This window comes from Hippoglossus hippoglossus, chromosome 14, assembly GCF_009819705.1.
Source record: "Hippoglossus hippoglossus isolate fHipHip1 chromosome 14, fHipHip1.pri, whole genome shotgun sequence".
Taxonomy (NCBI): domain Eukaryota; kingdom Metazoa; phylum Chordata; class Actinopteri; order Pleuronectiformes; family Pleuronectidae; genus Hippoglossus; species Hippoglossus hippoglossus.
In genome coordinates, this window is record NC_047164.1 from 6,009,951 (window position 1) to 6,035,242 (window position 25,292).

Genomic DNA, 25,292 nt, shown 5'->3' on the forward strand with positions numbered 1-25,292 from the left:
CTGACTTAGTACAGCCTTGATGCCTAAAAGGCTTTTAAGCTCTAAAGACAAACTTCATCCACGAACATGTTCAGATCCAGGAGTGAACCACATGAAGCTGCAGCTCACTTCCTCACATCAGAATCTGTCATGGCTGGAGGGTTTTTCTGACCCTCGCTGTACGTGTCAGTTTCACTTCTGCAGGCGGCAGCCACAAACCAGCCAGTGCTCCTGAGCAGAGAGTAGGAGATCATTTTGTATAATCGACCAATAGTTTGAATCAAAAAGCACAAATTTTCTTTAGTGTTTCCTTGTGTCTTGTTCACAGTCCATAAACTTCAGAGAATAATGATGAGAAATGTTCACTGTTTTTCTGACATTTTCAACAATTAAACCGTTATAACACAAATAGATCTTTTGAAAGAAGTTGCAGAATCACAAGGCTGGCCTTATGGATGTGACGTCATCACGCCGTCTGGGGTGTGACGCGAGCTGCCTTCACTGAGTGTCGTATTTGAATCGCTTTGATCAATGTAAAGAGAGGCAGCATTAATGGATGCTAAAATAGTACTGCTTAAACATTGTCGTTGAGCAGTGAGGTTTTACTTATTTAAATCTTCTTAAAATAAAAGAAGCCCTGGTGTAAACAGTGGGCGCCGGGTGAGAAGCAGGAAGTCGGAGCTCAGACGGGGTCCGTGAAGGCAGCAGCAGACCACGTGTTGGACTCTTCTGGAAGCTGCTTCCTCTCTCTGGAGCGACCGGGCCCGACTAGTGCGGACTCACACCCAGCGGCTCCTTCTCACCCTCGCCTCAACATGACTGCCGTGAAAGCTCTGAACCCCAAAGCGGAGGTGGCCCGGGCCCAGGCCGCCTTGGCGGTGAACATCAGCGCCGCCCGCGGGCTGCAGGACGTGCTGAAGAGCAACCTGGGGCCGAAGGGGACCATGAAGATGTGAGTGTATGGCGCAGCTCTTTGTGCAGCACGCGTGTTAAGCTAACCCGCTAGCGGCTAACGTTAGCATCAAAAGTTCACCGCCCGGTTTCACAGTTGATTTGAAAACATGTTGATCCGATCATCCTCCACCTCCCCGGGGGTAACTGCTAATCACCCCCGCTGTAGGGTACTTCACCACGGGTTGAGTTAGCCGAGGCCCCCGGTGGCTGGACGTATTTTCCCGGGGCACGTTGCCCTGCCCAGTCATCGTCACGATCGGCTTTGGCAACCACCAAGCTATCTTTAGCATCACGCTGTTAGCCAATGATGCTAACGCTGCGATTGACCGAATGAATGTCTGTTAGCGGTTAGCTAGCTTCTATAATAACATGCGGGATTAACGAACTAATTAACGACTCGGTTGTTAGTTGGCTGTGTGTATTTTAGGTCGTTATGGTTAATAACAGCTAATTATCCATCATGCTTGTCGCTAAGGTTTCTAACCCCGACTGTCCGACAGCTTCCACCGCTGCTGATCATCTGTTGCCCGTTAGCTTATTAGCCCACATCGGGCTGTGGTTACCGGCCGTGGCTCCGCTCGGTGCTCGGTCTAAACTCTAACCCTCCCCCCGCCTGTCTGATCCTCAGGCTGGTCTCTGGTGCAGGGGACATCAAGCTGACCAAAGATGGCAACGTCTTGTTACACGAGATGGTAAGAAAGGGCTGTCACAGTATCTCTACACCATTTGTTTGATGCTGACCACACCCACTTATGTGCATGCGTACTTAAAAATGATTATAATTGTATCCCTGTTCATGTCTGATTTAAATATCCGACTATTAACCCTGGGAATCTAAATGCGGTAGTATTATGGTACTGACTGTTTTATGTCTGTAGCAAAGAAATAAAATGATTATCGCAAATTAATTGTCATCAGTAGCAAAATACAGCTGCTTTCAGACATGGACTGAACTCTGGAGAAAACAATTCACTGAGTCAGAGGCTCTGGACTTTCTGAAGATTTCCTCCTGCCAACCTCCTAGTAAAACACCAGATAATGTCATGGTGAGCCCATGTGAGAAAACAGCAGGAGATCCTCCGGAGGATTCACCACCAGCGAGAGGGTGTGTTGATGAAGTTTCTAACCCATAAGACTCTGAACTGATAGAGACAATAAGAAAACAAAGAAATCCTGGATGAAACAGAGAAGCCGTATATGTAGAAGACACAAAGATGTCACTGAGGAAATAAGAGATTTGAGAGTTTGGTGTGATAATGGCTAAAAAAAAACACCTGATCTCTGCAGCCTGACATCCTGTCTCTGCACGTTGTGCTACCCCTGATCTGAACACTCCGGAGATTTGTGTTAACGCATCTAAGATGAAAATCTCTCGGTACATTCTTCATGTGTGAAAGGCAAACTCCTGAGAAAGTCCAGACCCAGTTGTTCAGACGTGCTCCAGAGTTCATGTCTGAAAACGGCTCAATAAAAGGCCCATATATGTTTTGATTTAATGTTGATGTTTCCCTCAGATTTGTAAAATGTTTTGCTGTGTAGTTAATAGTTTGTCACTTTTTTTTTTTTTTTTTTTTTTTTTTTTTAACAAAACCACAACTTTCATTCAGGAGCCACAATCAGCCTTTAAACCTAAAATAAATGATAATGTGACATTTATCATTATGATTAATAATATTGACTGAGCCTCAGCTCAAGAGTGTTTTTTAAAGTTGTAGTTCACTGATCGCAGGCTTAACCTGGACAGATTTGTTCCAGGTGGACGATGAAGGGGTTTTGCATAATCACCATAAACGGCAATTCTGCTTTTAACTGTTTGTTTCCCCCCATTTACAGCAAATTCAGCACCCGACAGCATCGCTGATTGCAAAGGTTGCCACAGCGCAGGATGACATTACAGGAGACGGAACAACCTCCAATGTCCTCATCATCGGTGAACTGCTGAAGCAGGCGGATCTCTACGTGTCAGAGGTAAAAACAGAAAGACTTCAAAAACCTTAAAGGTCTCAGGTCTGGCTGGTTTCCCACCCAGAATGTCATTTTTACTAATGTGTATCTTCAGAATCCATAAATCTATATTGAGTATTTTAAACCAAATTCCCTTTGTTTTCTTCCTGCAGGGTCTTCATCCAAGAATCATTGCTGAGGGCTTTGAGGCTGCGAAAGAGAAAGCCTTGGCTGTTCTGGAAGAGTTGAAGGTGACTCGGGAAATGGACAGAGAGACGCTCATCAACGTAGCACAAACCTCTCTCAGGACCAAGGTCCACGCAGAGCTGGCCGATCTGCTCACTGAGGTGAGACATGAGGGACTGACCCTCTGCACACGAGAGCTGAGGCTCAGTTTGACTTCAAATGATCTTATAGTTATAAGCTTCTGTAGCCCACAGTGCTTAGTCAGTCAAATAAGCCAAACAAGCAACTCTGCCTTTTTAGAATCGTTTAGTCCTTCACAAAAGATACATTTTTAACTCTTAAAATGTAAATATATTACATGTCCAGTGACTTTTAGTTCTGTGTTTTTCCATTTTAAAGGGTCCTATTGCATTGAGTTAATATATTACTTTTATTTTATTTTATTAAATATATTTCTTCCCCTCTTCAGGCTGTAGTAGATGCTGTGCTGGCTATTGCTAAACCCAATGAACCCATTGACCTGTTTATGGTGGAAAGCATGGAGATGAAGCACAAGACCGACTGTGACACACAGTGAGTTTTAAGACCAACTTGGAGCAAGAGGCCACTCGTCCTCTTACTGATGGTGCAGTACTGTACAGGGTCCCCAGATAGCTAATGGTCGGATTTTCCTTCTTTCTCAGACTGATCAGAGGTTTGGTGTTGGACCACGGGGCCCGACACCCCGACATGAAGAAGAGGGTGGAGGATGCCTTCGTGCTGACCTGCAATGTCTCTTTGGAGTATGAAAAGACGGAAGTCAACTCCGGCTTCTTCTACAAGAGCGCAGGCGACAGGGAGAAGCTTGTAGCTGCCGAGAGGAAGTTCATCGAGGATCGAGTGCAGAAGATCATTGCCCTGAAGAATAGTGTCTGTCCCAATGCAGAGAAGGGATTTGTCGTCATTAACCAGAAGGTATGCTTGAGGGATCCACAATGATCTGAAAGTCGAAGCAATGATGTGATGTCACAAAGTTTTGGCATGTGATACCATTTAAACCAATAGTCCATTATGGCTACGGTGTGGTTGACTATCTCTGGATTTCTAGATGTTTACTTGGACTCTACTGTTCGGACGGTTCAGGGATTCTTGGAGGACTTTAATATTACTCTGGCTAATTTAAGTTACACTAAATATAAACCCGAATCTTTTCATGATCGGTCATTGAATGCACAGTGAACACCCAAGGGTGCTAATGTGGTTCCCCCTGGTCTTTTTGCATCTGTGCTACAGTAACTCTGATCTGTACCTCTGCATTAGAAGAGCATATTCCTCTCCTACATGTATTCAACGGATCAGAATAATCTTACAGGAGTAAACAGTGAATTATTATTGAATGGATCATCTTACATCATTGGTTGATGTTTTTTCACTTGTTTAGGGAATTGACCCATTCTCCCTGGATGCTATGGCCAAGGAAGGCATCGTAGCTCTGCGCAGAGCTAAGAGGAGGAACATGGAGAGGTAATAATCCTATTTACTCTACAATGCTGTTTATTTTTAGCTGAGCAAAAAACTAGGATTTTGGTACGTTCTTTACAAGAAGGAAAATGACCAAAATAAAAGGGGGTGTGAGATGTATAATTTAAGAAATGTTGAATATATAAAAATGTAGTAATGTATAAGACAAGGTAGCCATAAGTCTCCTTGTATACGGAGTTTTCTCGATACCTTGCTGAGACATACTTTTAAAAATACTGTTGGTTATCACAGTCATTACTGGGACTGGTCATTTTCATGGTACACTTAAACATAAATACTTTGATTCAGCTAAGCCGCAAGGGGGCGCTCTTCAGCCTGTCAGAGCCCAGCGAAGCTGGTTCCTGTTCTGTCTGTCAAGCTCCAGCTAAGAACATTAGCTCTTTGTGCGTCTCTGTCCCGTGACCAATTTGTAACAAAATGGAAATTTATCATGCAACTGATGGAGGAAACTCACAACTGCACATGTCTGATTTAACCCTGTTTGCTACTTTTACTTCATGACTCTTCCTGCCAGGCCCTTTCAGCAACATTTCCCTCACTTGCAAAAATCAAAGTATATATCATGTTTATTTCTTTAAGTCTTTTAATCAAGAAGATCAAATACATCTAATATTTTGCAGTGAACAAACTTTGAGCAGTCACCTTTGAAAGTAGCAGAGTTGCAGCATCTTCATTAGCCCTCAGCTTCTTATTACAGAGGACTATAGCTTTCTACAGCTGCTTTAGTTTGGCTGACAATGTTCTCAGCAGCATCATGTTATTATTATTATTATTATTATTATTATTATTAAAGATGTATTGTTCTCTCGGCAGGCTCACCCTCGCTTGTGGTGGCATCGCCATGAATTCGGTCGATGACCTCACTCCTGAGTGCTTGGGATATGCTGGGTTGGTCTATGAACACACACTGGTGAGTATCAATGTTAAGTATATATTATACGTACAACATGTCGAGGCAGAGCTGTTAATCCTCGTGAATCTTTTTTGCAGGGAGAGTCGAAGTTCACGTTTATCGAGAAGTGTGGGAACCCCCGCTCCGTTACCCTGCTGATGAAGGGACCCAACAAACACACCCTCATGCAGATCAAAGATGCCGTCAGGGATGGTCTGCGGGCTGTTAAGAACGCCATAGAAGATGGTAAAACACCTCAAACTTTAATGTGTTTGTACCACTAATTTCTTTTAATCAACAATTTTGTTTCAGCCTAAATGTCTGTTACAAATGTTGTTTTGCCCACAGGGTGCAGTTCAACATTTAGTTTGCAGTGTTAAAATCAAGATTCCTAAGACCCACAGCCCCAATGTTGATCCTCTTACTGGTTTACTGATGTAATCATTTTATTATTTAAGTATTAATAACAGGCTCTTTTCTGGTTTTCCTGTGTAACGTTCTGTCAGACATGGAGATCCACACAGCGCAGGGATAAACCTCGTTTCTTTGACTCCACTCTGCCTGATTTCTATTTATGTTTTTCACAAACTGTTCTTTCTCTTTATTCAGCTCATCTTGATTCTGACTGTATCACAACACTAACATCAATAATATAGATCAGTTTATCTGTTTTTGTCTTCTTTGGTCAAATGCTGTTGGTCTCATTCGCACAGCGAACACCCAGGGATGCTAACATGGTTCTCCCTGGTCTTTCACGTCTGTGCTACAGTGACTCTGGTCTTTTTCCTCTGCATTAGGAGAGTTGCAGTCTCCCCTACATGTATTCAGTTGATCAGAACAAACTTGCCAATGTTTATTTTAACCACTGATTCATTTCCTTTAAATACACTGATCTGAGACATTCATACTTTCTCCCCTTTGAAAATCCTCTTCATCTTTGTCTCTTCAGGATGTGTCGTGTCCGGCGGAGGTGCGTTCGAGGTGGCTGTGGCCGACGCTCTGGTAAAACACAAGCCAAATGTGAAGGGCAGAGCTCAGCTGGGAGTCCAAGCATTTGCAGATGCTCTCCTAGTCATCCCTAAGGTGATTTCCCCCCCTACCCTACCAGAAACACTCTTCTCTGTTGTGCCGCTGATATCTTTTCTGGTCCCCATCGTTAGACAGGAAACAATCGTGAAACTGATTTGTCATCTGTCAGTATTCATACTACTTGAACCTCTGTTGATGTCAGTTATGCGTCCTCCGTTGTAGGTTTTAGCCCAGAATTCCGGTTACGACCCAATGGAGACTCTGCTGAAGCTGCAGACGGAGTACAAAGAGTCTGGTCAGCTCGTTGGAGTTGACCTCAGCACAGGTCAGAACCTCGACACACTGTTACTGGAAAGTCCTGTCTGTTTCCAAACACAATTCATCACAGCAATAAACACTGTTAATTCATCAACTCAAGTTGAAGTTGAAAAACTCCTGCATGTTTGTATTTTGAGTCTGAGTCATGGTTTTCTTTTTTTTAATGCTGTTCGAGGTTGATTCACTTGTATCACAACCTTTACTTGTTGTTTTCAGGAGAACCCATGGTGGCAGGAGAAGCAGGTGTATGGGACAATTACAGTGTCAAGAAACAGCTTCTCCATTCATGGTGAGATTTGAATATCTGAATTATACACGACCAGTGGAACATTTAACAAAAATATATCCTGCATTGTTTGCTCTTCAATACATTGGTTTCCCTTTTTGTCTTCTCAACAGCACGGTGATTGCCAGCAACATTCTGTTGGTAGATGAGATCATGCGAGCTGGAATGTCTTCTCTCAGAGGTTAAAGGTCAAGTGGAGAAGCCGCAACTGTTTATCATACATTCACCGGGATAGATCTTTTCCTGGCGGTTCAGTCGACGTGTTCCCGCTCATGGCACTCTGAAGAACCCCAGTCTGATGGGCCGCCTGCTGTCAACACCACTGCGTCCATCAGTGTCCGTCAGAAACCATTGTATTGCTAGTTTGATTTACATGGATTTGTTAATGCCTCCCTCTGATTGGTTTATTTATGAGATTTTTTTGTTAAAAGCACTGACCACCGCTGCCACTCAGTTTTGTTTCTGCCCATTAAAAGTTATCCTGGCTCCTGAAAGACTGTTTGTGTTTCTGTGAAGAATGAATGAATGAAATAAATAATACACAACGGGTTGTTTTTTTGTTATGAGACTGCATCTGTGTTATGAACCAGATCCAGACTAACCTTTACAAACGGTAACACCACCAGATGTAGAACTGTTTACATGCTTTGTTTTGTTTTTCTATGTTTTAGAGAAATTAAATAAATTTCATAAACCCATGCAGGTCTGAGCTGTTGTTTACAGAAAAGATTAGATTATAGATTAAGTTACAGATACACTATTAGTTATTTTTTTTAAAAAGGTAGTATTGAGTAAACTACCCAGTAATAAAAACGGTTGTTTCACTAACATACAAATAAAATCCGTAGCATTTAATACATAGTTCACATACCTCTATAAATGTGTTGAATATGTAGGCTCTTTCCTAAATGTTTGTCTTGGTCATAACACAGGCGTCAGTAATTTTTCATTGAGAAGTTTCAGTTATTTCTTTATTTTAAATACTCCATTAAAAAAATCTAATACTATTAGATTTTTTACAGCAACCTTAAGGAGTGATATTTTATAAACTTTGATATTTTGGACCTTCCTGCGATACACAGAGAAAATACACGAAGTCCAAATTTAAAGCGGAACCAATGTTCTTGCACGGAACCTGTTGATCGTTGCACCCTCCGTTGTCACAGTGATATCTGTCCGACGGGAAACGAAGCATGAACTCGTTGACGTGAAGAATCGCTCGTTGTTTCTTCCTCTGTTAAATGGATGATTGCTCAGTGGAGCTAATTGAAAATGAAGGTTAAAGTAGCGTCGTGGTTCTCTGCTGTGTTGCTACTGACGGTGGCAGGTGAGATCTCACTCAAAAGCTTTAATCCACATATTCCACTGATCATGATTTAAAGTGAACTTCCTCCCTGACCCAGCAGCAGCAGCAGCAGCAGAGATGGTGACTGTACCCGGAGGACAGATGTTGATGGGAACCAGAGCAGCTGATGGGAGGGATGGAGAATCCAACACTAAGGAGGTTGAGCTGGGACCTTTTCAAATGGACAAGTTTCCTGTCACCAACACTGACTTCAGGTGATCAAACCTCAAACCTCAGCTCACAGCGACGAGAACGATAAATTCAATGTTAACGTCCTTGTTTCTCCACAGAGACTTTGTCCGAGCGCAGAAGTACAGAACCGAGGCCGAGACGTTCGGCTGGAGCTTTGTGTTTCAAGACTTTGTGACTGAGGAGCTGAAGAGTAAAGTCACACAGAAAATTGAGGTACCGTGATGATACATACATGATATAGGTATTTGGACGTTTCCTGTGTTTTAATCTGAAACTAGACTGGCTCACAAGGCCCTAAATTTGCCTTTTTTTTCATCGATAAAGTGGAAAAAAAACTTTCTTGGATTCGCCTATTTGTCGTACCAAAACTTAAAGGTTCAGTGTGTAGAATTTAGTGACATCTAGTGGTGAAGTTGCATGTTGCAGCTGAATACCCCTCACATCCCCCTCCCCTTCCAAACATGAGGGAAACTGTGGAAACCTTCAGTTGTCTTAAAAACTCAAAAGATGTTTAATTTGTCCAGTTTGGGCTACTGTAAAAAACTGTAAATATTAGGATTTTTATTTGACTTCATGTGCATCTGTCCAATTATATTTGAAACCCTAAATGTTGGGCTGTATCTTTTTTGTGTGTGTCAACAAACCCTGATCTACTTTATCTTTCTAACACATATAAACTATTAAAAACACAACCATGTCACTAACTTCCACTCTTCCGTTTCCCCTCCAGTCTGCCCCCTGGTGGATGCCTGTAGAGCGGGTGTTCTGGAGACAGGTGAGGTCCAGTGTTTTGCCTCATTTTCTATTTTTTCGAACCATTTTCTGTGATCGCCCATCGCGCCTCCATCGGCTCCCTCTCACCCGTCTGACTCTCTGCTGCTCAGCCTGCAGGACCAGGGTCGGGTATTCGGGAGCGTCTGGACTTCCCGGTGGTTCAGGTGAGCTGGAACGATGCTCAGGCCTTCTGCCGGTGGAAGGGCAAGAGACTGCCAACTGAGGAGGAGTGGGAGTGGGCTGCACGTGGGGGGCTGCAAGGTACACTTTACACACAAAACTTAGAATTACCATTCATTAAACAGAGTAGATACTATTTTTTATTATACATTGATTCTGTCCTCACCTCCTTCCTGCCTGTTGTGCTTCAGGTCGAACTTATCCGTGGGGAAACAAGTTCCAGGCCAACAGAACCAACCTGTGGCAGGTCAGCCCACTACAGTTATACATAGTGAATCAGCATTGGCAGAGTATATATATATATAAGAGCCTCTTATATATATATATATATATATAAGAGGCTCTTGTGTGATCTCTGCCCAACAAATCACCTATGAATCTTTCATTCACATGCATATAAACTTTGCAATAACTAACTAGTGTGTTTTCTGTGTGGTTCAGGGATCATTTCCAGATGGAGACACTGCAGAGGATGGATATCACGGCATTTCACCGGTCACTGCATTTCCTCCTCAGAACAGCTATGGTAACTGGGCCTTTATTAAAATAGATGATGTTACAGAACTGTTGTAACAAATGTAGATGATTAAGTTGAGAGCAATAGACTGAAAGAGATGTTAAAGAAATGTATGAAAAACAAATGATATCTGGATATTATAACAATATTATAACATCTCAGTGGATTCTTCCTGCAGGACTTTATGACATGATGGGAAACGCGTGGGAATGGACATCAACGCCTTTTCCCGGAACGAGTCCGACGTTTGTGCTGCGCGGTGCCTCCTGGATCGACACGGTGGACGGGTCAGCCAATCACAAGGCTCGGATCACAACCAGGTGGGTTATTTTAACAGTGTTTCTGAGATCTCACAGACTGCAGCTGAGCTGAGTGACTGATGGTTGTGATTGTGTGTCCTGCAGGATGGGCAACACTCCAGACTCGGCCTCTGATAACCTGGGATTCAGGTGTGCTGCCGACCACGCACAGGAACAAGGGAAGAAACAAGACAAAGCAGAGCTGTAGGAACAGGAATTCAAAAGATTAACTTCTGAAGAAGTATATTCCTTTGAATTCAGGTGTCGATCTGATTTATGGATCTAATGACTTTCAAGTTGAGAAAGAGCAAGAAAAAGTGACAGGACCAATAAAAACTTTCGCCATTTTCAAACATGAACTTGCTCATTGTGAGTTTTCCTGCTGTAATCTCATTTGGGCTCACTCAGATATTTGCTGGATATTTTACAAGGGGGCTGGCAGGAAAAATATCCTATATCCTATAATATACTGTAATAATAAACTGTATTTCTCCTGTGGAGAACATAGATTTTTTTTTAATACAAACACTGATTCATAATATTAAGCAATAAATAATTTTCCAAAAAAGTCCCTTCTCACTGTTTTTATTCTGTAGTGGTGCTTCAAAATACAAATCTCTGATGCTGAGACGTTTAAAGGAATTGGTGAAAACACTTGAATGGATGAACTGGGACGTTGGTGGTCTTCCTCCACATCCTGGGATCTGTCTCTTGTTGGGTCTTTGTATGTGACTGGAGAGTAAATTGGATTCTGTTGCTTTGCTGAAAGCCTCGTCTAATCCCGTCTTTGTCTTTCTGTTTACCTCTGCGTCACGTGTCGCCCGCTCACTGCTCGTTAGCACTGATTCTGTTTAATAACACCTCAGACATTTTCACAGAGCTTTGTTCAAGTATCAAGTAACTGAAAAAAGCCAAGCCTTTATTTATCTTCTATTGAAACGATCAAATAGTTTTGAGCCGAGCACACAAGCAGTAACGCTGAGTGGAGTTTGTGGTTGTGACACTGAATGATCTTTTCATTGTGAAATATTTACATTCACCAGAACCAGGACTGGCTCTTTCTTTTCTGGAGGAAAGTAATTTAATTATAGATGCGATGAAAATTTTAACAGAACTAGTTTGTAAATCATACAGAATATGGATTACTACTTCATATCAAGCTCACAATTCTCTCTGCTTCTCCGCTGCATCTGAGCAGCCTCCAGGCGTGAAGAGCTCCTTTCACTGGGTGATGCAATGTAAGAAAGTTTCTCAACAACAAGACACAAGACAAAAAGACTTTAAAAGACATTTTAAGAGTAAAATAAATGCTAATCATAAATTACAATAGAACAAGACAAACAGGATGTTTTGAATATCAATCAACTGGTTATATTTTTTTAATTCTCTTTTTGATATGTTTTCCATTGCTCTCTGTTTAATAATTAAAAGATTACTGAAAGAATTAAAACTGTCTCATTCCAGTGGTTTCATGATTAAAGGCCCTGAAGGTTTGAGACAAAATGACTTGTTGACACGTGTTTTATTATCTGAAGAATAATAATAGATAATAGATGCGATCTACTAATCCTGGAACAACGTGACAAAGCAACAATCAACAGTGAAGAGTCCACCTGCCTGAGTCGTAATGAAGCAGTGACCCACTTCCTGCAGAAAGAGACCGTGTTCAGAAAAAAAACAATTCCTGTAAATGGCTGAAAGACGAGCATGAGAAGGAAAACACTTCCTGTTGCATCAATACCAAAAACCAGGAGTGTAATTAAAGGTTGTTAAATTAAATAATAGCATGTGTACAGCCGGGTTGGGAGGGGGGGGGGACGTGAGAGGAGCCGGTTCGTGACCTGACATCTTCAAACGTGACCTGACATCTTCAAACTGGTAGAACTTCATGTCGTGTATCATCATCTCTGAAATAAGGAAAGAACAACTTGACGGTAATATAATTGTGGTGTTTTTTAGTTATTGTACCTCGGCCACAGCCTTTAAAACAACTCCCATCTGCATGCAAATTATTTTGTCAAAACAAGACATCAGCCAGTGAATGAAGAACAAAAAACAAACACGAATAGAGAAATAAATGAATAAATTTGATGATGAAAAGGTCTATTTCTGTATCTCTACATTCATGATCTCTGCCAAAGAGCTTGTGTTTTCACCTGTGTTTGTTTGTTTGGATTTCCATGATATTTAGTGGAAGGGCGGGGGATGACCAAAGAAAGAACCCATTATATTTCAGTCTGAATCGGAGCCGGAGGCGGATTCAGGGATTTCTCTTCCCTTTCTTTACCATTGAGAGATGAGGGGTGTTTTTCAACATTTTCTATAATCTGTCAGAGAATAATTCATGGATCTTGTTTCAGGCAGGTTTAGGGGACTGCGAATTATGAATGTTGGGAAGTTTGTTGAAGATCCAAATAGAAATCTGGATCTAGTGAATTTAAATGTGTTCTCATAAGGGGACTGTTGGGCCTTTGTTTACAGTTCCAGGAATTATTTTTCACTTTCCTTAACATAGCAAAATATGGTGATTGCATTTTCCCAATTTCTCACATAATTATTTGTGGATCTTGTTGAAATAAAGCTACATTTAGGGAACTGATTTCTATGAGTGTTTGTAATTTGGTGCAGCTTGATTGACTGTTGGGCCTTGGTGGAGATATGGGTTTATTTTTATTTTTTTTAATACATTTGTCTATTTGATGGGGAAACAGCATAAAATACTAAATGTGAAAATAAATTCTGTAGAAAGAATCCTTATTTACAACCGTTGACTCTGGGCAGGTAAGACAAACATAAACTAAATAAGTGAGACTGACAACAAAACACACAACACACAACCCCAATGAAAAGTTGTCTTATGCAACTCTTTGTCCTTCATGGTATTCACTTCCAAAATAGGATGTGTATGTGTGTCAGTGGCTCATCTCTCACCATGTAGGAGGTTTGTCACCCAAAATGACCAAACAATGACTGTCAGGTGTTGTCACCAGGGGCTTTCAGTCAGCTGTGTGGTTTTGACTTTTATTTTGAAGAGTCAGGAATAAGTGTCATCTTGCCTTTGACACTGACTATAAATATAATGTTTGTTTGTTTTCCCTGTTCACCATCTCCAGCCCTGTGCTTTGTGTGTTTAAGCTTCTTAATATATCGTACATGCAGTCCAAATCAGGTATCGTGCGTCAAGCCGTGACAATTCGATTGTTATAAAAGATTATAAATAAAACCAGCGCACCTTTGTTGCCATGCCTCTCTGGTATGTTGGCACGTCACGTGTTTGTGGAGTGACTCAAAAGGAGGAAGGAACCTAGACGTCCCACACGAAGCCACAGCCTCCGGTGACATCACATCATGCCATGTCAGCCCTGAAGACACACGCAGGTCAGGAAAAACCAGTTTGGAGACATTCAGTCAGTCACCCTCCCTCCAGCCTGCTTCTCTTGTCTTACTCTGGCTGTCTTGTTTAAATATCCACCCTGCACTGCAGATGGTTTGATTGACTTCTACCCAGCAGACCATGGACTTCTCTCAGTCGTTCTCGTCCCTCAACGAGAGGCTGAAACCTCGAGTCACCAGCAGCGAGCAGCTCTACTCGTCCCTGAACAGAATGGAGGACAGACAGCTGGGCTCCCTCGGGAGCAGGACATCTTACCGACCAACAGTTCTGCCCGTTGATCCTAAAGGTTCAGTGATCATCACAGAGCCACATGATCCAGCGGAACCTGAGGCGGACGCAGAGCAGGAGGATCTGGTCTCTGACGACCTGGGAAAGGGAAACTGTGCAGATCTGCGGCTCAACACATGCCTCCTCAGTGAGCTGAATTTGAAAGATGTGGGCGATGAGGAGCTGGCTGACGAGGACAGCAGCTCCACACAGTCTGAGGAGAAGGACAGTCAAGGGGAACTGACCACAGAGGGGACGACGAACTCCTCAAGCAGTGAAGGTGGGAGCTCCTTGCAGATGAGCTTCGTGGATGGGACTTTACCAGACCTGCTGAACAGCGGCAAAACACTCAGCAGACGCAGGACACTGGGACATGTCTCAGCCTCGGTAGGACAGCAGTCTTTGAATGTCAAAATAAGAGAGAGAGATTGCATACACATAAATGTACCAAGTGGAGGGTGAATGTGATTATTGTTTCTATGAATGCATTCACTTCTGCAGCGCTGAGCAACAACCTCTCAGCCGGTACAACTGGATTTCTCCTCCACAGTTTCACCCTGGAATCTAGATGAAGCAGTTTCTATTTACACTCTGCAAAACAAACTGTCGAGGTTGTGCTTTGTCAGCGAGAGCCTGCATTTACCTGCGCTAGCAAAAAAAATGGTGGTGTAGTTTGTTTACATGATGTGATGCTTGTTGTGTGCAGCTGAGCGAAGTGCGCAGAGAAGTGGAGCTGTCCCGCAGACGAAGCATCAAGTTGAAGGCTCAGGTGGACAAACTACACGAGAACAGGTCAGGGAAAGGCTGGAGTCAAGGCAGAGAGAGGGTAAAGGTCACACACACACACACACACACACACACACACACACACACACACACACACACAAATGTTTCTCCATGACTTCAGAGGGTTAAACTCTGTCTAAACCCAACCTTAACCTTTAAACACAGATTTAGGTCCCAACAACATGAGTAACACCTGGACAACACCTACAACAAACACACACACTGGATTGTTGTAATTTCTCTCTGTTCATTCCTATCCCAGGTCACAGAGGAGGTCCTGTCCGCTGTGCGGCTGCTGCAGCCGCTCACGGAGCCCGGGTCCAGCCACCCGAACCCTTTCAGAGGGAGAAACGGCCTGGATAGTGCCCTGGCCAGCTGCGCAGAATGTGGCCAGAAGTCTGGCAATCAGCCACACCAAGCAGGTCAGGACAACACCCACACGCTTTCAAAGAAAAGATCCTCACCCTCATTTCCCTGCAATCTCAGTCTGAGTTGATTTTAGTGGGACTGTCACTCAGAGGAATGTTTGCTTTGCACGGAACTTGTTGTTGTCACACAGAGCAGGTGACAAAGGTCGATAGTTATTGAGATGAATGGATGTTGGATGTTTTTATCCAAAATCTGACTTTATTTACTTGATACTGTAGCTGCCTTATTTCAAGATGCTTTCATGACTACATTATCATAAAGGTAGTTAAATGCTAGAAGCCTTAAAAGAAGCCTTGAGGCCCGTCTGTAGATCTGAATACACATGTGACAGACACCTGTGTTCTCAGAATTAAGCCTTCCTCATTGTTTCCTTGATCCACTGATGTCTCCACTCTCAGCTATGTGGTCTGACAAGTTCACGCGGGACAGTATCTGTGATCTAAGTGTCTCTGGTATTTACAGCAGGTTTTTTTTGGAGTTCAGAAAAAGTCACGCGGTGTGTGAGCAATGGAGGGACTAGATTTGAGATAAGAGAGGTTTCAGTCAGTGAGGTTAAAGTTGAGACAAAACATAACCGGCGTCCTCTACTTGCTCGTCCCTTCAGGGGTTCAAATCTGGAGGAGGAAGAGGAGGAGAGGAAAGTGCCATTCTTCAGCAGGCGCTGCGGGACAGAGACGAGGCCATGGAGAAGTGAGTACACAGCCATCTTCTCTAAATACCAGATGAGTCAAGATTTAAGGGGGAAAAAGGAAGTTGAAAGATGCAATTTATTTTTGAGGAATGTGTCATTCTTTCTGTTCCGCTACTCAGGAAGAAGGCGATGGAGGCCGAGCTGCTGCGGAGTAAGACGGAGATGATGCTACTGAACAACCAGCTGCTGGAGGCCGTGCAGAAACGTCTGGAGCTGTCGCTGGAGGTCGAGGCCTGGAAGGTAAATCTCACACCAGCTCAACCTCGTTCAGATAAAACGATAACCAGCAGCTTTCAGTTGAACACCTCCACCAGCCAGTCAAGTTGATGTTTACATCCATGTCTGACAAGACTGTAGTGAAGACATTTGATTAAAGGTATCAAGTGTATTTTATGATAATAAGCATAGGAATTCTTGAGTTATGGCCAAAAACTGACACGGTGGTGAAGTGGTCAACATTGTCGCCTCATAGCAAGATTGTTCAGGGTTCGACCAGGGTCTCATGTACTCCCTGTGTCTGTGGGGGTTTTCTCCGGCTTCCTCCCACAGTCCAAAGACATAAAGAACTGGGGTTAGGTGGAGTGGAGACTCTAAATTGTCCATAGGTGTGAATGGTTGTTTGTCTCTGTATGTTGTGTGTCTGTGATTCGCTGGCGACCTGCCCAGGGCGTTCCCCTCCTCTCGTCCAATCTCAGCTGTGATTGGCTCCTCCCATAACCTTAAAGAATAAGCGGTATATAGATAATGGATGGATGGTCAAAAATGTGTTTTGTTAGGTCACAGAGACGTTGACCTTTGACCTCCAGATTCTAATCAGTTCTTCCTTCCTGTGAGTGTTTCCTTCAGTTCCACCCCGCCCCCTTTGCTATGTATCTTCCCCCATTTTCTTCCTCCCCATTTCACACTTTCACTGACCTGTCTATAGAAGCCAAATGCCCGCCCTCCCTAACAGAGATATTGCGATCATGAGAATGGGATGGATGGGCGGATAAAAGGCCTCCGGCCAAAGGTGTTGCCGGGCGGAGGCATAACAACACATGAATAAAGTGAAAGAGAGGTGTGCACTGAGCAAACTAGAGTCGATGGGAACATTTGAACACGTTAGTCTAGAGAAGTAGGACACATACACTTGTGAAAAGTAGTGTTAATTACACGTTTCTTTCAGAACCTGGAATGTGCTCAGCTGTAAAACACACACACAAAACTACAATTAAAATTCTCACACATCTCATCCAGAACTTGCAGTGTGTCCACTCATGGCAGCTGGAATCCTCAGACATTGTTTTGGCCTCAGGCTCATGCACATGTTCTTCTGGTGAGCGCCACGCTCATTTTCAATGTTGAACCGGCACAATCTAATTTACTTGTGAGTTCTGTAGAGGCTGCTTCAGATGTAAACTAGTTTACCTTTTAAAGATACAAGACCCTACACAAGACCGGTTTTATGACAAAGTTTGCAGAATAAAACCCTTTTTTTTAAAATTTGTTGTACAATCGAAGGCTGAAATTTACATTTGGATCAAACAAACCTCCTCTGTTATACTGAAGGAATCAGGTTTTCCTCCCGTCAACAAAAAAGAAAAATACATCACTTTCCCCTTTTCTTATCACTCTTAACCCCTATTCATTGTTGTACCATCCCTTGTGCCTCATCATCACTTCTTTTCTCCGTATTTCCTCCCACAAAATCCATATTCTATGTGTTCTGACGTCCTTTTCTTTTGTCACCACAGGAGGATGTTCAGCGGATCCTCGCGCAGCAGCTGCAGAGTCAGCAGCAGGCGGAGCAGGCCCAGAGGAAGCAGTCCCGAACCCTGGCATCCTGAGGAGAAACCGACCACTCATCCAGCGGCCGACCATCATCCCTTTGTCTGTGCCCATGACTCCCACAACCAACACAAACCAAATCTTCATCCCCAGAGCTGTGGAGCCCTCTGCTTCAACTCCCGGCACTCCTTCTCCGTCCGTCACTCGTCGCAACTGGATGGACAAGCTGAGGAGGGGCAAGAACAATCGTGACGCAGCGGGGCAGGATTCAGAACAGGGCAAGGATGACGGGTTCCAGGCCGTATGTCTCGATTGAAACAGTGAAGAGTCGGTGCATTCACTCTGATACACAACTGTGGTGTCTCACAATTGAGTCTTCTGCCAGTCACAGATGTGTTCTGTACGTGTGCAGCAGTCTGAAGGGGGAACGTTTCCCTCTGCTCACTTTAAATCTGAGTTTAAGACGAGCAGCACTCTGTGACAGCTTGTTTGGAAGCAGCTTATATAAGTGTGATGTGGAAACTTAAAGCTGCAAACACACATGGACACAGAGCTTCCATTACCTTTTGATATGAGCAATATTTTATAGTACAATAGTTTTTTATTGAACACTTTAAGAGAAGTAAGAGAAACATTATCAGACACAAACTATACTTTTCCTGGGAGCACACGCTTTGGATCTTTGACTAATGTAATTTATATATTTGAAATGAGCCATGTATCTGTTTAATACTGTTTACACTTGAACGCTTTACACTATCTCCTGAATACTGTTGTGCTGTATTGTAAAGGAATGTCTCAGTGACACTGCAGTTTATTTTGTAAGAAACTGTCAACATATCAACTCTAATCCTTCGTTTTCTGCACTTTTGCCTGCTGCATTTTCAATATTCAAAAGAAGAAAATAAACTTTGTTGCAGATGTTTGCCATTTTATTGTATAATATCATTTTGTACATTTATGATGATAATATATACACACATGTATATATGTATATATATATATAATCCACTCCTATATGCATCTTGTACATAATAAAATGTATATATGCCATGATGTGAAACAAACAGACGTACATAGCACAGCAAAGTCACAGCTGATAACAAAAGAGAAGGCATGCGCACAGCGAAACGATCTACAATCCTAAACACACGATTACAGTCTTCCAACTGTTTCTCATGTTACTGAATTCATTTGTTTTCCTATATTGCTGACACAAGTTCCTCTTTCACATGGTCTCGTCCCACTTTAACGCTACAGACGCTGAAGCAGGACGTGCATTCAAATGTCAGTACAACCACCGACCCCCCCAACTGCTGCGGCTGAGGAGGGTGAAGGGGTGTTTCTCCACTACCTGGAGCTTTATAAAAAGAAATGAGGATTTTCACTCAACGGCATTCGGATGATTCAAAGCCCCTTAGACTTTCATATTCACATTAAACATCAACTGCAGTAACTGTCCAACGTCGCGAAGGGGTTCACCCTCACTTGTCAGACTTCCTTGTGAGAAATTCACACAGAACTGGCAACCCAGCTGCCAATCTAAAGCCTGATAGTTAACATTGTAAAATAAAATGTTTTTCTCTTTATCAAGTTTTTCAGAAATGGAAAAAATAGCTCTCGACAAAAGAGGCACGGACAAATTTACAACACCCTGCTTCTTCATAATGATGGCAGTTTTACTACTGGACTGTACGGTTCAAAACAAATGAAACAGAAGAGACGAACACTGTCAGGAATATATAACGACGTACATAGTTGCAGCATGTATCTGTGGGATATTACCCATATAGCTTTGCGCCTTAGTTGTAAAGATAAAGAGAGATACAGTTAATAAATCAGAAAAAGATGTTTCATCAAACACGGATCGGACTGAACAATACTGACACAACAACTTTACTACAGCGTACCGCCACACAGACAGAATAGTATAAGAGTATAATAAGAAGCATATCCAGTTGTAACCTGAGATATTCAGGAAACGGATTGTGACATTGCTGCTTCTGAGCGTTTCAGCTTGGTTTTCATAGATGGTTACGTAGCCGTTAAAAATATAACCAGTGCTCTCGATAAGCTCGAGTTGAGTCAGACTAAGCGACCTGTAATATTCTCATCTCTCACATTCGGCAGACGCACATAGGAGTAGCATGAGTTTTGTTTTCTCCATCTTTAAATCAAGAGTGTGGTCTTTCAGTTTGAGCTGAAGCTGGAGAGCAGGTAAGCTAAACGCAAGCAGCGTATATTTGAGTGCGGGCGCAGGAACCGAAAAGACCACACTCCTTAATAAGACAAGAAAAACCCCACAGAGGAGGTGGAAAAATCTAAAATCCTGTTCAAAATACTGAATATATATCACTATAATTACATTTTCTACATCAAAACATCATGTCTGTACTACAGCCTCATTGAAGAGCTGGATCCTCCTGACACATGATACCACACTCCCCCTTCATCTCTCTCCAAGAGAGCTCCTCAACCTTCACATCCAACTGTCTCTCTGCTGGTCCACTTCAGTCGTCCCCACATTGTACTTGGTCTAAATCCACTTTCTTCTATACTGGCATAAATGATTCAAAACAAAAGAAAGCACTGTGCAATGAGAGTTTCTTTGGATTAGTATCACCTCCAAAACAGCCCCATTATGTTAAATGTGTTAAATCAACATACTTTCCTTGCTATCGTCTTCCTACGGATCTAAAAAATCTAGACACCAGCCAATCTGGTAACACATAAGGTTTGCCTACATGACGCTACACTACACATCATTTGACGCTGGTAAAAGAAACTGACAGCTGTAAAAGAGCGAGCTTGGTCCAGTGGTTGCAGGTATTAGCATTATCATTGATTCCGCTCGCTCTCGCTGAAGCTGCTGAATTCTCACCTTCGTTTTCAGTGAGTGGACACTCAGAGGTGCCAAGCGTTAAAAGAAAACGTTCTGAGGTGTTGACAGGAGGCAGCTAGGACTGCAGGAAGGAGCTGATGGAGCTGATGAAGTCTAAGGGTTTATCCGCGTGGATCAGTGGCTGGCGTCTGGATGTACTGGATGTCAGCCAGAGGGAACAGACCTCTGGATTTCTGGGTAATCGTCGGAGCTGGATCGAGGGCGAAGACAAGAAGGAAAGAGAATATCTGGTAAGACGAAGTGGTGTAAAAGAGTGAAGGTTAAGGCTTATTTTATGATATGTTAGATACATAAAATTAGAAGGTCTGTGGTGGTTGATACCTGATATAAGCAGAACTGGCTCCACCCAGAAACAGCGTAGGTCCCTCATAGACTGTGTCGAAGCTGGGGAAACTCATGATGTTATCAAGGTGCTCCGAGATGGCTTCCAAGTTGACCCTCCAAGCATAGTGTCCGTTCTGCTCCACCAGGTTAGTCAGCAGGAACTGACGCACTGAGTGCTCCTGATTGATGGAAGGACAGTATTCAGGATCAGAGTTCAACTTTAAAACAGATATAATCAATACTTTTATTTTTTTAAATGGTTCAAATGACTTTTTCACCCAAAGTTTCACAAGCTTTGGTTTTATGGTCCATTAAAATCGATGCTTTGGTTCATTATCACCACAACAGTCCGTGAATAAGCTTTAAAAATGTTCTTACATGATCTGTTCAGTATCGAACCGCAGACAGACACAGTCAGTGACTAGCTCAAAACAAAAATGAGCTTTTAGCAGCTACAGAGTCACATCAACTTTACTTTGAGAAGTTCACCGCCGTGCCAAATTATCACAACTTAGCCTTGCTGCCCCCAGGTGGCAATAAAATCAGCTACAGCAGGTTTACATTCAGATAAAGGAAGCAAATTGTCCAAAAAGCACATTCCTGACTTATTTCAGACAAACTTTCTTAGACATGCTTTACACTCGATCAAAAACTTTCCTGACCTTTACTAAACTGCGCAGCTGATCCTCAGCCATCCGCCTGGCGGTGGAACGTGGAATGTCACTGGAGATCTTCACCTTCTGCAAGGCCTGGATGTAATAACGGAAGTTGGTGCGTGTGGTGGTCTGGGCTGGACTGATGTCCACAACCACCAGCCGCTCAACCAAACCAGGCTACAAGCAGAGAGACACACATGGAGAGCAGCAGAGAATTATTAATTTCAGATTCTGCAAAGGTTAGGTGACATACAGCGAGGGGACTGTAGCGTCGTGATTAATTCATGCTGACATTTCTCGACTGCTAACCTGTGTGATGGCCATCGTCATGGCCGTCTTCCCTCCCATGCTGTGGCCAATGAGGACGCACCTCTCGATGTGCAGCTGAGCGAGGAGGTGTTTCAAATCGCCGGCCATCGCCTCATAGGTCAGCACCGGGCTGTGAGGGCTGTTGCCATGGTTACGGGCATCTACAGTCAGCACCTAACTGGTCAAAGGACAGTTAGGACACTTGGAAAAGGGGGGAAGGAGGCAACAGGGTGGTGACAAAAAAATGTTTGGCTGCGGCTCAGGAAAGTGACATAAGAAACAAAAGCTGTATTGTTCACATGAGGTTCTTTAAGGAAGCAAAAGAGCAGATTATCTCAGAATTTATTACAACAGCACAGAGTGACGGGGAGTTGTATCAAATGACTGGCAACACACACAGAAACACACAGACACACAACACAAACACACACATGTTCCCATGCCTGCTTTTGTTAGAGGGCCATTCTCAGGCAGCTTCAGAACCAACTCAAAACACAAAGGAACAATTGTTTTAGTTGTTACAACAGAACAGCATCAGGTGTCTTCATCGCTGCATTACCTTTCGGCCCGTGCGCTGAACCAAGGACTTCGCTATTGAGTGGAAGTTTGATTTGCTGCCAAAAAGGCCGTGAAGAAACACCAGGGGAGTGCTCTCTCCCTTCCCGTCAAAGACATCGTAGGTCAAGTTGACTGGGCTGTGGGAAATAAAACCAAAAAACATGTTGATTAATTCAACTCTCCCCGTCTCCACGTCTGTGCTGGGAAATATGTCACATCTTGAGAGGCAACAGTGACACGTCGAAGTGGGAAAAAAAAAAACTGTGAAAACTGATTTAATTCAGGAGTGAAAAGGAAGAGTCGCCTGCTTCATCTCTCAGTGAAGAAAAATGTGCAGAACATATTAATAAGGGAGATAAAAGGGGTTTGATTCAAAGAGAAAAAGTGGCAGCATTGATCAACGATGTGATTTATTTGGTCACAAATATTTGTTCTCAACTAAAGGACAAATACATAGTTTTTTAAGTAAGAGTTTTAGCTAACAAATATTTACCCTTATTACCATTAATTGTTGTTCTTGGATATATTGACCTAACTTGTAGTCTTATTGTGTTTTATCACATTGCCTTATGTCTTCTGTATACCAAGTAATAATCACAAAGACATCTTCAGGCGAGGTAGCATCATTCCATCATAGAAGAAAAGAAGGATGCAACTGACATTTACCTTTATGATCAATTTGTGTGTATTGACACACTGATTATTAATTTCAGCTCTAGATTTCAGGCTGGTTTCACATTGTGTAAGGAAATGATGAACCATCATGTGTAGTGGAGACGAATGGGGGACGATTTCATTTTTTAGCCCCGGCCCCCTTAGGAGGTTAATCCGGCCCTGGTTTACCCAATACAAATGCACAGAACACTTAGCATACATGTAGCATAGCATAAACAATCTATATGTAACAGCATTGATCTACTTATAATTTCAGCTCTAGATTAACTGCAGGTTTTATAGGTGTTAAAGTAAATGATGCATTATCCTATATGGTGGAGATGAATGGGGGGCCCAGTGACATTTTGTTTTACCCCTGGCCCCCTCAGGAGGTTAATACGGCCATGTCGTACCTAATAAAAATACAATGTACATTTAGCACACACGTAGCATAGCATAAACAATCTATACGTAGCATCACTCAACGCTTTATTTGTCTCAGTGATCGGTTTAGTTAGACAAAGGACGCGTCCGTCGCGTTTTCGACGTTATCTAAGCTCGACTCATTTACCGTGATGCTAACCAGGCGTCTGAATGTCATTCACGTAAACTCCGGGAAGTTACCGGTAAATAAAGACGCGCAGATGAGACCCGGCGTCAGTTTCTAACGGTTAAACAACTGCCGGTGTTATTAGGAAGAGACGGAGGGGGCTGGGGTGTGATGTCCGTCCGGCGCCGCGGCACCACGCTGCACCTCAGGCGGACAGAGGGCATCGGTTAGCCGGGGAAGCTAGCGGGGGTACCTGGATGAGCTGGCGGTCCGCACCGTGAGAGCAGCCCCGCAGAGGTGCTGCTGCTGCCCGGGGAAGAGCCGGCGCCCTGCTCCGCCGCCAGGCAGCGCTCTCTGGATCAGGCGACACAACGCGCTCATGGCAGCTCCGGTACCGGCCGGTCCACAAACTACATGAGCGTTTCAGACACGGACGCGGTGACGGTGGAGACCCGGTGTCCGGAGGCTGAGGATCCACACTGTCAACAGCTGATGGCGAGGCTGCGTCATGACGTGGCACGCACAGCACGCACAGCACGCCGAGGGGTCTGAGGGCCCTGGGTTCGGTCTGTCAGGCTCCTGGTGCCAGGCGCCGTAAACTGTACCTGAGAGACAATAAAACACATTCAGCTCTATTAATGTTCACAGGGGCCGAGGAAGGACTTATAAATGAGGCTGTACAATGTTAATCAATCAATCAATAAACCAACCAACCAATCAATCAAAACATTATTACTGATTGAACCTCACGTAATTATTCATAATTCATTTGTTGATCACATGTTATATCAGTAACTGATTATGCAGATTAGCTCATAAATTAAGTCATGAAATAAATGTAGTGAATGTAGAAGAGTAAAGTAGAAACACTCAAGTTAAGTGCAAGTACCTTAAAAATGCATTTGGCCACAGTACCTGTGTAAATATAATTACATCTGATTCATTTCCACCACCAGTGGTTTAGTATTTATAAATAGTTTGATCCTTCAGATATACAGCTATACATGTATATACCCTCAATGAAATGAACTTCTACTAATAACTACGTCATTAAATACATTACAAATATATATTTTTCAGCCTATGTTAAGATACAGAACAATGAGCTGAAGTTATGTATATTTTACATAATCATATGCACTGAAATCTATGGAAGCCCATAGATAAAAAAATAAAGACCCTCTAAGTCATTATAGTGAGAAACCTTTTTTAAATAATTACTTACTCATTATTGGGACTTAGTATCTCATTATGACTAACTATCTCATTATTGTTGAAAATTATTATTACTACATAATATACTAACATAGTATTGTCAGCAATGATTGTGATCATCGGTTACTGCTTCTGAGAAAAGATAAAATTATCCTTTCTTCATCCCACAATGGGGAGATTTGCTGTGGTGCAGTAACAGGGATAGTCAAAAAATAGACATCGGTAAAAGTAATAAATAAGCAAACATGCAATATAAGAGCATGGAAGTATAAAATAGAAATATAATAGAAATGATATAAACAATTGAAACAGAATATATACAGTGGAATGCATTGCACATTAGCCATTGAATTCCATAGATAGGAGTGATTATT

The 25,292-nt window shown here is 42.9% G+C and overlaps 4 protein-coding genes and 2 non-coding genes across 9 annotated transcripts; 5 read left to right on the forward strand and 1 right to left on the reverse strand.

Moving 5' to 3' along the window:
• The first annotated feature begins 635 nt into the window (after positions 1-635).
• Positions 636-7,603, forward strand: cct6a (chaperonin containing TCP1, subunit 6A (zeta 1)). The gene is made up of 13 exons (XM_034606818.1): positions 636-931; positions 1,562-1,625; positions 2,767-2,901; positions 3,051-3,224; positions 3,533-3,636; positions 3,747-4,017; positions 4,484-4,566; positions 5,398-5,494; positions 5,575-5,722; positions 6,426-6,559; positions 6,728-6,830; positions 7,040-7,112; positions 7,223-7,603. The coding sequence occupies exons 1-13, from the start codon at positions 795-797 to the stop codon at positions 7,293-7,295; spliced, it is 1,596 nt and encodes a 531-aa protein (XP_034462709.1). The 5' UTR covers positions 636-794; the 3' UTR covers positions 7,296-7,603.
• LOC117774992 lies at positions 4,271-4,408 on the forward strand. The gene has a single exon (XR_004616156.1). It is a non-coding gene; the product is annotated as a small nucleolar RNA SNORA22 (small nucleolar RNA).
• LOC117774993 lies at positions 6,182-6,319 on the forward strand. Its single transcript, XR_004616157.1, has one exon. It is a non-coding gene; the product is annotated as a small nucleolar RNA SNORA22 (small nucleolar RNA).
• Positions 7,604-8,287: 684 nt separating the features above from the next.
• Positions 8,288-10,985, forward strand: sumf2 (sulfatase modifying factor 2). Of its 4 annotated transcripts, none has more exons than XM_034606727.1 (9): positions 8,288-8,436; positions 8,516-8,669; positions 8,745-8,859; positions 9,377-9,421; positions 9,531-9,681; positions 9,792-9,847; positions 10,042-10,126; positions 10,296-10,437; positions 10,522-10,985. In XM_034606727.1, the coding sequence occupies exons 1-9, from the start codon at positions 8,382-8,384 to the stop codon at positions 10,622-10,624; spliced, it is 906 nt and encodes a 301-aa protein (XP_034462618.1). In that variant the 5' UTR covers positions 8,288-8,381; the 3' UTR covers positions 10,625-10,985. The 4 variants fall into 4 exon arrangements, with proteins under 4 accessions (XP_034462618.1, XP_034462619.1, XP_034462620.1 ...); XM_034606728.1 differs by having other exon boundaries at positions 8,519-8,669; positions 10,522-10,672; XM_034606729.1 differs by having other exon boundaries at positions 8,522-8,669; positions 10,522-10,672.
• Positions 10,986-13,800: 2,815 nt separating this feature from the next.
• Positions 13,801-20,072, forward strand: LOC117774352. The gene is made up of 6 exons (XM_034606726.1): positions 13,801-14,464; positions 14,784-14,903; positions 15,126-15,285; positions 15,897-15,982; positions 16,103-16,223; positions 17,717-20,072. The coding sequence occupies exons 1-5, from the start codon at positions 13,931-13,933 to the stop codon at positions 16,136-16,138; spliced, it is 936 nt and encodes a 311-aa protein (XP_034462617.1). The 5' UTR covers positions 13,801-13,930; the 3' UTR covers positions 16,139-16,223; positions 17,717-20,072.
• On the reverse strand, positions 18,670-24,217 carry abhd11 (abhydrolase domain containing 11). Its single transcript, XM_034606731.1, has 6 exons — positions 23,957-24,217; positions 22,501-22,636; positions 21,942-22,115; positions 21,639-21,809; positions 20,974-21,155; positions 18,670-20,842 (listed from the first exon to the last, which is right to left on the reverse strand). The coding sequence occupies exons 1-6, from the start codon at positions 24,082-24,084 to the stop codon at positions 20,797-20,799; spliced, it is 837 nt and encodes a 278-aa protein (XP_034462622.1). The 5' UTR covers positions 24,085-24,217; the 3' UTR covers positions 18,670-20,796.
• Positions 24,218-25,292: the final 1,075 nt, after the last annotated feature.